Raw genomic sequence first — 12,131 nt, 5'->3', positions numbered from 1 at the left:
TCTGTGAAGATCTTGGTCTTCTTCTTCCTCTTCTTCTGTGTCTTTACCTGTGTTTGCGTCTTCTTCTCTTCTTTGTGTCTGTGTCTCTTCTGTTTTTCCTGTGGATCTGCTTGCATCTCTTTGTTGGGCTTCTTGTTGCTGGTCCTCCCCTCCTGTGGTGCTTGTCTGTTGTTCCTTGCCCTCCAGCTGAGAACCTTGGTGTCGGGCGTCCCTCAGCTGTTCGTGCTGCGGCTGCCCGCTCCTCTGCTGAGCCCCCCTCCCACTGGTGTCCTCTTTTCCCCTTATTTCCATTGGTTGTGCACTTTTGTTTGGCTCCGAGAGCTATTTTTGAACACCACCGGCAGGTGAGTCGCGACTCCGCAGGGCAGGCACCTAAGCTCGGGGGTCGGGCACTCTTCGCCACCACAGCGTCCTGTTACTTCGTGCAGGTAAGGCCTTCTTCTTTCTTCTTCAGCGATTTTTCTACTTCTTTTATTCCAGTTGTTTTTATTTTCTCCTTCTTGGATGCCATCCTCTTTCTCTTCTTTGTAACTTTATCTTCTATTTCTTATAATTTATTTTTGTTGCGCTTTGTCTTTTTCTAACTTTTTTCCTGTTTTCCTGGAGAGGGCTGGTTTTCCTGACCGGCCACTACTCCATCACGTGACTCCTCAGCAGTCAAATGATTTCTTAATAATGAATCAGATCAAAATTCTGCTGCCCTACCACATCTACCTGCAAATAGCAATAGCAATTAAACAATTGGAGCAAGTGGCTCCAAATATCTCTATCCTCATTGATGGTACAGGATAATATGCAAGTGGTAGAAAGAGAGTGGAAATATCTGCATTCATATTCAGGCAGAAGTGCTGAATTAAAGGTTAATCTCTGTTTCCTCACTATCACTGAAGCCAATCTTCAGCCTATAAACAAATAAAGAAATGTAAACAAACTGACTGTTCAATAAAGAGAGAAAAAAATACAGTACCAAAGTAAGAGTCCTTAAATGAGACCTTGATTGAGTTTGTTGTTGAGGAGTCCGATGGTGGAGGGGTAGCAACTATTCTTGAATCTGGTGGTACAAGACTTGTGGCACCTATACCTCTTTCCTGATTGTAGCAGCAAGAACAGAACATGTGCTGGGTGATGTGCATTTGTGATGATCCACATGATGACTTGACAACATCCCATCTGTAGTACTAAAGAACTATGCTCTAGAATTAGCTGCACCTCTAGCCAAACTGTTCCAGTGGAGTTACAACAATGAGCACATTTTCCCATGCATGACCTATTTACAAAAAAGCAGGAGAAATCCAATCTAACTACTTACTGCTCAATTATCAATACAAATGGTGGAAGGCACCATGGAGAGTGCTATCATTCCGCACTTACTTACCAATAACCTGCTTACTAATGCTTGGTCTGACTTCTGACAGGACTACTTGAATCCAGACAGCATCACAACTCTGGTCCAAACTTGAGAAGAAACATTAACAAAGATGTGTAGTATCATGAAGCCCTGGTAAAACTGAAGTAAGTAGGAAAAGGGGAAAAACTCCATTTGTTCAAGTCCCAAATGATAGAGCCCTGGATAATATTGTAGGGTTTTATCAGAGGAGCATTGTAAGCCTATCATCTTTAGCTGTTTCATCAACTACCTACCTTCCTTCCATCACAAGGTCAGAAAAAGGGATGTTCATTGATGACTGCACAATGTTTAATCCCCACTTGCAATTCCTCATCAAATAACAGTCATGCCTGCATTGAAGACCTTGACAACATTTAAGAATGAGTTGATAAACTGCAAGTGCCAGGTAATAACCCTCTCTTAGAGTGTCTGGTCATGTATCCTTGACATTCAATAGCATTACCACCCGCTGAGTCACACAGCATTAACAACTTGGTGGGGTGGGGGTCATCATTGACTAGAAACTCTTCTATACTAGCTGAAGCAGCACTGAACCATTATACTCCCAATTCTACTGTCTGCACTATATTTGTTCATGGGATGATGCCTTCCAGTTCAGGACATCTAAAATGCCCTTTCTTTAAAAAAATGGGTATCCCTTGATAAAGCCCTTCCCCCATCTTAATTTCACAAAATTTGACTCTTGGCTCATCTCTCAACAAAACAAGGACAGAACCCCCTAATTTTCACCTTCTACCAGACCAGCTCCGAATCTAACACATCATTCTCTAACACTTTTGTCCACTTCAACAACATCCCACCACAAGCTACATCTTTCCCTCCCAAACCACTTTCCACTATGACTCCCTGGTCCGCTCTTTCCTCCCCCATCAATCCTTCCATGGCCTTAGGTGCTTCCTGCTGTAACTGCAAAAGATGCAACACTTGCTTCTACATTTCCCCTTTCACTTCCAAATGAAGTCATGAGCAGATGTTCCAAGTGAGAGCATATGAAATTCTGCCTTCATCCAACCTAGTCTACTGCATTCAGCGCATAGGTTGTGCCTTCCTCAAAAATCATTGAGATGGCAGAGAGATTGGTTGATCTGTGAGAACTTGTGCCACCTGTAGATCCATGCTGGAATTCTTGGTTGCCAACCATTTTAATTTCCCTCACCATTCCCACTCATGGCCTCATTCATTGCCAGGGTAAGGCTAAAGGTAAACTTGAGAAACAATATATCGTAGTCTTCCTGGACAGCCTTAAACCCAACAGCATGAACATTGAATTTTCCAATTTTAGGTTAACCACACCCTATCCTGTTCCATTATTTCTAGCTCTCCTTTACAAACTCCCATTTTTTTTCTCTCTAACCTTTCACATCCCAAGTATTCTCCACCTGATATCTCTTCACTTTCTCCTGTCCAGTACCCTCTTGGCCCCTCCCAGTCTCTTCCCCCTTATATATTTAATATTTCTCCTTACCTCTTTACTCTCGTTAAAGCTCCCAATCAGAAACACTGACCAACAAATTATCTCCAAGGATGCTGTCCCTCCAAATTCCTAATGTTCACTCACCATAATTCATTCACTAGTCATGCGCACAATTGTCAGATGTCCAAGAGGCCATCTCAGAAAAATGGTTCTGACAAGAATATCCGCTCAATTCAGTATTACAGTCGAATGGCCCTTGTAAACGATTGTATTTCATTATTGAACTGCCACTTTTCTTGCACTATGGTAACCATAAATATTAGCTATCTTTCATACTTCATGTCTTTTTAATTTAATGCATTCAATTTTTAAAATTAAGTACCTGTTCAGCTGTAGCAAGTAGGAATGCCAGTGCATATGTACACTGTAAAATGTATATCGTAATAATAATAAGTTCATTGTCCTTATCATTAAGTTATAAACACTGGAGACATTGAACATTGTGAATGGTATTCTTATTTATCTAGTAAAATTAGGGATCCTTTTACTCAACCCCTTCCACACACAATCAAAATGTGCAAAAATAGTAATTTTAGTTCAGACATGACAGAATTAATATAGCTACAGAAGCAGAAGGCTATTCAATAATATAACTAGTGTATATATAGTATGACACTGCACTTGCTTTTTATATATATATATTTTATATATATATATACACACACACACACACACATATAAATAAATATTTGTTTTGGGCTGAGTTTCTGAACAGTACATACACTAGTTGTCCTGTAATGATGAATAGCACAGTGGTCAACTTTGGACATTGTGTAAACCAACAGTGGCACCCAAATGTTTAGAATGTGTTGTTTCTATTGTGAAGACAATTTGTAAGGATTTCAACTTGATAAGTTAGAAAGGCCAAGTCCCTGAATACACAATGACCAAAATAAATTACACAATTTACCTGCATTAAGGTGGCAGTCTTTGATTTGAAACTGTACTTCATTTTCATTTGGAATGTCTTTCCACGTCGCCAAAAAGATCTGTCGATCTGCAAAAAGAACATGTTACAGATTATATGACTTGCTTTCAATCTAAAATTAATCAAGCAAAAACCCTACTTGTTTTTTCCTTACAAGCAAGCACAAAGCTCAGTCTGAAGTCAATTGACTACCTGAATTTATGAAAATATAAAACTTACATCAGATGGGTTCGCAAATATATTCTCTGTAGATACAGATATCCAGGAAATGATTATGGGTGGCATTCTTGCCTTTGAGTTCAATGACTGTGATTCAAATCTTAGTCTAGAGACTTGAACATAAGAATCTACATTGTTAGCTCAATTACAAGAACCTGAATTAGAGGTTATATCCCATCTGTCCTCTTGATGTGACATTATCGGTCATTTTGCAGTAGTAGTATGTCAAATTAAAAAGATAAATTAGGTTTGGTTTAATATCTTTTCAAAGCAAGAGTCTTTGTTGCTAACTCATTTCACTTCCATTTGAAGGTTAGAGGTTTTGATAGCCAATGGCCATTCCTCAGCAAAAAGATGTTAATTCCCCAGATTAAATGGGGAACCCAAGTGGGTGAAAAGTGTACGTGACATTAAATGGCTCTATCTAATTACTTCTGTGTTGTCAATCAAAACTTGATACCCTAGAAATAAAGAGCCATCCATACTTGATCTTTTGCCTTGACTCTGTATAAAGCCACATGTTAATTTATCTGGTAAACATTTAAAAAATTGAATATTGTAAGCAAACATTTCTCTAAAAACTTGTTTTGTACATCTCCAAACAAGATTTTGAGATGATGTCCCAGAAATGAGATGGGCATTTAAGAGGTGAATCCATTTTCAACAGCAAAACCACTCAACAAATCTTCATGAGAGGCATGAAATCAGTAATTCACATTAGTTATATTAGAATATGAAAAATCACTAGTTCTCTTTGGTACATGAAAAATGTCCATATGCTTGGCAGTATACACAAGGTGAAGTTCTAATGCAAACCAATCCACAATACCTTAAATATACATCAGCAGTTCGACATATTTAAAAAAAAAATTATACTAATGACCAAAATCACTGAACCACAAGAACATCAGTATGGTTACTAGTGACCTGCTTGGGGTCACAGAGAACCAGAACCCCAGGTTTCAGTATTACAACAAACAATCAGTTAAAGCCAGAGATTGGCACAAATACAAATTCTAGCAATTTAACTTTGTTATTTATTTTAAAAAGAAATGAACTACAGCCTCTCCCCTACTTACAATCAATGCTACTTACGACCATCCATACATACAACTGAAAAAAAGTGTAAATTTTTAAAAAATAAAGAAAAAAGATATGTAAATATAAAAATTACGCTTGGTCACATGTCCACCAGTGCTAATGGCTATGTGCATACAATAGTGACCGTCAGATATCCTGGCATTGTGTACATCACAGGTGAATGTGGGGCAGTAGGAGCTGATAGTGTGGGGACTACATGCCATGCTAACAGGCATAAGTTTAAAACAAACTAGAGATTAGAATAATTTCTCCCTCCAAATTGGAGGACTGTTAAAATATGCAATGATGGAAGCAGAATATGCAACAGTTTTTAAAAGAAAATGTAAACATACTCTATTTTTTTCCAAACTACATAAAGGAAAAAAATGAATGGAATGATATTTCACCCTGCACAAAGGCTGATGGATAAGTTTTTCCCTCCCACAGTACAATTTACCAATTCCATTGCAAACCAAAATTCATAAGCCAATAATCAGAAGTTTTATCAAAAATTTACAAGAACAAAGAAATACAAGGCAAAAATGCATGGAAAAAGCAATAATTTCCTGAGAATGGTACATAGATAATGAATAACAGTTAAATGTAATAAAGGCCTGTTTTAATCTTGCAACAGAAAGTGACAGTATATTTTAATAACTGCATAGAATTGTGTTAAAGTTCAGAACTAGTTTCATTCCCATCTTTTTTCATTTTTTTCCCCCAGATTCAATGCAGAGAACTGCATCTTATCCCAAGTCATCTATTTTTATTATCATTTTTGGAGGATGCTTTTCAGATCTATTAAAAGTCATTAGAATGATCATACACTTATGCCAAGCACAGACTAAAATATTAAGGACTTACCTAGCTTTCCTTCATCTAAAAATAAGATATTAATTGGGTACAGGCAGCTGAAGTAGAAGACATCAATATTATTTTTCACTGCAACCTACAAAAATAAAAAAAAATGTTTTGCTCTCAAGCAACATCTCCATTCTGTGCATGTAGATAAATGTATTAGAAGAAATATAATACATCACTTTAAGTATCTGAAAGCCATGATTAAGTTCAGACCTGTAGGTTGGTGAGTGGATCCATTTTCATAACTGGACCAGCTGTGTGCAAAAGGAGAGATGCCTCAATTGTTTGGTTGGGAGCAAGTGGTGCATTGATCTGCAGGGGGGCAGCTGGTATCATTCCAAAACTAAAAACCAGAGAAAAAAAAGTTAAAACATCTGTACTTCACAGTGTCCTCAATGAAAATAGGACATCAAAAATACTGTTCAGGACCTGGTTAATGCCAAATTAAATGGCTTTTCATCATTCACTTCATTGCATGTACATCAATCTAAAAAAATCTCAACCATTATCTCAGTGCCCATTTTTTTGGGTCTCAAGCCTTTGTGTTACATCACACCAATTGTGTATCCAAATACAATTTTGCATGTTCAAATTTCTGCATCTATTAGTCTTTCCTGTTTTAAGTTCCAGATCCTCACCAGCATCTTGGAAAAAAAATTAATTCTTGCATCTCAAAAATCAGACAATATATCCATATTGACTGCCTCCAATTAATCTGTACCTTCCTATGTCATGGTTTACTTATGATAATCATAACTTTTTCTAATACTTTGTGTGAAATCTTTTATTCCATTTAAAACAAGGAAAGCATATTAGCAATCTTCTTGGCTTAAGGCATTCTATATATGAATTGGAAAATGGCAGATTTTTCTCATCCTTCAATACAAAGCCACCAAAGTCATGTTAAGTTCATATCATATTTTAAGGACCTACACACTTTATCAATGAGGCTTTCTCAGCTACCAACAAAATGTGGCAGATTAAAAGTGGAAATGATTTGGATAAAAAGTTAACCTATTTAAAAGTTGAAAATCTATGGAATCACAGAATCTATGGAATCTATGGAATCACAGGAGACCATTTTTGCACTGTTGCAAGTCATAATTCTGTGCTGTTTACTGTGAAAATTTATTATCTATCTTGTGTATTTAATGCTTTTTAAATTTAAACAGTTTACTTTAGCCCCTTTTCCACTGGCACATTGTCCCAGGAATTAACAGTGGAAAAAGAAAACAGTCAGCACGCCACGGTCAAAGGACATCATTTTATGTTGGGGATTTATGGCCTCTACCCCTATTCATACTCCCGGCGTCAGTCAATGCTGGTGTGCCGATTAAACAAGTGGAAAAGGGATAGCAGAAAGTCACCCGTTTCCAGTTGAAGGTAAGACTCTTCAATTCCCAGGGATGAGTTGTGTTCAGTGGAAAATCAGTCGTTGTCCCAGTTAAAGGTAGCCCAGTGGAAACAACATAATTGGCTGCCTATCCCGGGACACTGCTCGGCCAATCGACTGGGAGGCAAGTGGAAAAGGGGCTTACAAATAGTTGTTCTTAACAAATACCTATCCGGTTGCATCAAGTGAGAATTTCGGGTAGATGTACTTTGTACAATGTTAATAATAGTATGTTCATCAAGCAGCAACGAACAATCCCACTTTCCACCACCCTACCCCTATAATTGGCATTTTCCACAATTCCCTTTTAAATGTTGTTTTGATGCATGCTCACATTTTCACAAATAAATTTAATGTTTTACATTTCTTATTTGTTTAACTTATCCTCACTCAACTTTTAAATAAGCTGCAAAAACAAAAAAAAGACAATCTCTTTAGTCAACTTTTTAGAGGCTTGAAATATCATGCAGTTGGTCATGAATGGAAATGTCATCATGAGAAACTGGTACAAATGCATTCAAACTCGTAATCAGTCCAAACTAAAAATTTTTAAAGACTGGAAATTTGAAATAAAAACCATGAGGATACAGGTCATGCAGCATCAGCGAAAAAACAAAGGGAGCTAACATTCCAAGTTGAAAACCCTTTGTCAGAACTGAAGTGTTCATTTGAATTTCCTTTCCACAAACTGAAACTACTCATTCCATCAGTCGTTTTAAAGCAACATTACAACAAGTTAGCTCAACATTAATTAAAAAAAAAATCTAAATATCATTCTGGTGAATGTGTTTTTAAAAAAAATGTTTGTTTACAGGACAGATAGAGGAAGGTGAACCAGTTGTCAGAGTGCACGTAGGCATCAACGATAGAGGTAAAAAAATAGCAGGATGAGGCCTTGTAAGGAGCGAGGAGATAAATTAAACAGGAGGATCTCAAAGGGAGTAATCAAAATAAAATAGCATTTCTTTAAAATAAATAATTTTGTTCCAATGATAATTGTCCACTGCAAATTTTAACCAAAAAATACTAGTTTATTACAAAAGAGTTGAAGAACTAATACAATCTGAAGATGACATAAATTGAAATTTTCAAATGGTGTTGTGAATAAAAGATTTAATGTAATTCCATAATAACAAACCTACAGATATAAATCTACTGCTTTAAACCTTAGTCAAATACAACTCTCACCTATTTTTGTTAAACTGGATTGCAAAATCAGTCATAACTTGCATGGCTTTGTTCATCAGGGAGAGATCCATATAGATATGACCCATGCGACGTGAAAATGTGCCAGAAATCTCAAGACCTTTGGCCTTTGCAGCAGGCAACCAAACCTAGTGTAACAAAATAATTAATATGATTTGGCAAATGCATTTCTGGACACCAAGAAAATTAAATGTGAAAATTTCAAGTAAATCTTAAATTGTGTTTCAGTTTTCCAGAAAATATCAAGCAACTGCAGAATACACAAGATGCCATGCATTCTATTCTGGTTTACAAAAGGCTCAAATCAAATTTATTCAGTAACAAATCAAGCCACATAGATTTCTTTCAAATCAGAACAGGACTAATTTAAAAAAATGTTACTTTGACTAATATACATAGCAACTTAGTCACACAGTATATACAGTAGAGATCAATAATATTCTAAAAAGCAGCATGTTGATTTATCAAAAGAAAATACTTACTATTTTAAAAATATTTGATTTTCCTAATATTCAAAAACTGCTTTATAAAATATCATGTGAAGATGGTAATTGTTAAAACACAAAGCTGGAGAAACTCAGCAGGTCAAGGAGTGTCCTTTATATAGCAAAGATAAAAATACATAACTGATGTTTCAGGCTATATAAAGGACACTCTCTGACCTGTTGAGATTCTCCAGCATTGTGTTTTTACTTCAACCATAGTTTCTGCAGATTTTTGAGTTTTTACTCTATGGTAACTGTAAAACCTTAATAAAATATTTGCTACATAGCAAACAACTTATTTTTATTAAGCCAGAATGAACGAGTGTGTTGGGTTACTGATAAGCACTCATGGGCAAATTGAAGGTGACAGATTTGCAGAGATTTTTTATTTATTCAAGGACTTTGTATATTCTAATTATTTATCTTCCTTAATCTCTTTGCCATTCTTATTCATCAATTATTTGGTATATCTAACAAGGATTGTATAATAACATTAGTAATCAAACAGGTCAAAAGAATTAATCCTGGAATTAAAAAAAAACACAGTATACATATTGGAAAGGAGGCATGTGCCTAATGCTTTACAATGCAACATATCTTCATGGTTCATATCAGGACAATGGAGTGAAACACAAAAATCTGCAGATGTTGCTAATGTAGTAAAAACAAAATCAGCAAGTCTCGCAGCGTCTGTAGGAGTTAAGGATATATAGTGCTATCCAAAATGTTTGGGACAAAGACACATTTTTCCTTTATTTACCCTTGTGCTCCACAGTTTTAAATTTGTAGATTTTATTAACATGTACATTTTGGTTTGATCATGTAGAAATGACAGCACTTTGTAACACAATATCCCCTTATTTCAGACACCACAATATTTAGGACACAGCAATAGTATGCATATTAAAGTAGTCATGTTTAGAAATTTGTTGCATATCCTTTGCATGCAATGGCTGCCTGAAGCCTGTGATTCATTGACATCACCATATCTTCTCTGGTGAAACTCTGCCAGGCCGTTACTGCAGCTATCTTCAGCTCCTGCTTGTTTCGGGAGATTGTTCCCTTACGTTTTGTCTTCTGCATATGCAAGGCATGCTCAATTGGATTTAGTTCAGGTGATTGACTTGGCCATTCAAAAATTTTCCAGTTTTTAAACTTTGAAAAATTCCTTTGTTGCTTTAGCAGTATGTTTTGGATCATTGTCTTGCTGTAGGATGAAGCACCATCCAATGAGTTTGGAGACATTTGCTATAACTTGAGCAAATAAGATGTTTCTATACACTTCAGAATTTGTTTTGCTACTGCCATCAGCAGTTACATCATCAATAAAGATTAGTGCGCCAGTACCTGTGGCAGCCATACATGCCCAGGCCTTCACTCCCACCTCCATGTTTCATAGATGGTGTGTTTTGGATCTCGGGCAGTTCCTTTACACCTCCACACTTTGCTCTACTATCACTCTTGATACAGGTTAATCTTGGACTCATCTCTCTCCAAGACCTTTTTCCAGAATTCTGCAGACTTTTAAATACTTAATGACAAACTGTAATCTGACCATCCTCTTTTTGTGGCTAACTAGTGGTTTAGATCTTGAAGTGAAGCATCTGTATTTCTGTTCATGAAGCGTTCTGCAGACAGTATTCATTGACACATCCACACCTGCCTCCTGAAGAGTGTCGCTTATCAGACAGGCGTTTGGGGATTTTTCTTCATTATGATGAGAATTCTTCTCTCATCAGCAGTGGAGATCTTCCTTGGCCTACCAGTCCCTTTGTGATCACTGAGCTCACCAGTCTGCTCTTTCTTCTTAATCATGTTCAAACAATTGATTTTGGTCATCCTAAGTTTGGGTGATGTCTTTTTCTGTTTTATTCTTGTTCTTCAGCTTTTTGACTCTCATTGGCACAATTCTGGTCCTCATGTTGAAAAATGGCAACTACAGATTTCAAAAGTGATCAAAAGGTTAGAAGTAGCCTAGCTCTCTTATACCTGCACCAACGAAGCAAGTTAACATACATGAGTAATCACAAATACCTGTGAAGCCAAATGTCCAAAACACTGGGGGAAAAGTATAAAAAGTGCTGTAATTTCTACACGTTCAAATCAAAATGTACACAAATACCCTTTAATAAAATCTGGAATGTGCACTTTGATCTCATGTGAATTGTTTGATTACAAATAAAAACTGTGGAGCGTAGGGGAAATAAAAAAAATGTCTTTGTCCTAAATATTATGGAAGGCACTATATTACAGAAATTTCAGGCATGAGCCTTTTCTTAAGGTAAAAGTAAAAAAGAGATGGGTGTCTTTATAGAGGGCTAGAGAAAAAGTGGGGGGGGGGGGGGGGGAGGGGAAGAATTAAAGAAGGAGGTGCACATATCAACAAACAAAAAGTGTTAATTGGATAAGAGGCCAGCAAAGAGGAAAAGTGAAAACTGATTTTGGCTCTATGAAAGGAAACAGAGGGGAAAAATGGAAGAGACAGAATGCCAGAGCTAGTGGATGGGTCATGGGGAAATATTCTGAGGAAGGCAGGGTGGTAGGGGTTCTAACTGAAATCAGAAAAGTCAATGTTATTGCCATCCAGTGAGAGGGTGCCCAGATGGAATACAAAGTGTTAGTCCTCCAATTTTTGGATGGTCTCAACTTGGCAGGACTATAAACATTCCAAATTGTTTCCTGGTTTTCCTTGTTGAAAAGCAGTTATGCATTGGGACAGAAGTAGGCTGGGTCTATTGAAATTCAAATTAATTTACTCTCTTCAATGGCTTAGGGTAGTTGGGATGTACACTGAGCAGAACATTGTTCTTGTTACATTATATGGAAAAATGTATGTCTTTAAGTGTGGCAACTGACACCCAGTGCAATGATTATAAATTGTAATACTAAAATTTTTCTATGATGGTGCCCTGAATACAAAAGTAGACTTTCAAATTTTCTTATTCTTCCATAGAATCAGGTATTGTTGGTCATTTCTAATGGCCATCACTCTATTGCCCCCAAGATGGTGGTGGTGACCTGCTTCTACACTCTTGGCAAAAGTTACCTATATTATGCTCACAAATGAGATATTCAAT

At 36.7% G+C, this 12,131-nt stretch overlaps 1 protein-coding gene across 6 annotated transcripts in view; it reads right to left on the bottom strand.

The window, feature by feature from the left end:
• ap1b1 (adaptor related protein complex 1 subunit beta 1) overlaps window positions 1–12,131 on the bottom strand; it is an 85,140-nt gene that overhangs the window by 17,070 nt on the left and 55,939 nt on the right. For all 6 annotated transcript variants that reach the window (XM_069932883.1, XM_069932886.1, XM_069932884.1 and 3 more), the window contains 4 exons: window positions 8,552–8,697; window positions 6,184–6,313; window positions 5,974–6,058; window positions 3,793–3,879 (listed from right to left, as the gene is read on the bottom strand). In XM_069932883.1, the coding sequence (XP_069788984.1) occupies window positions 3,793–3,879; window positions 5,974–6,058; window positions 6,184–6,313; window positions 8,552–8,697 (448 nt within the window). The remainder of the gene's footprint in view (window positions 1–3,792; window positions 3,880–5,973; window positions 6,059–6,183; window positions 6,314–8,551; window positions 8,698–12,131) is intronic.

Source organism: Narcine bancroftii, chromosome 4 (genome assembly GCF_036971445.1).
Source record: "Narcine bancroftii isolate sNarBan1 chromosome 4, sNarBan1.hap1, whole genome shotgun sequence".
NCBI classification, from domain to species: domain Eukaryota; kingdom Metazoa; phylum Chordata; class Chondrichthyes; order Torpediniformes; family Narcinidae; genus Narcine; species Narcine bancroftii.
Note: the sequence above shows the minus strand (reverse complement) of the source record. Positions and strands in the feature narration are given on the sequence as shown.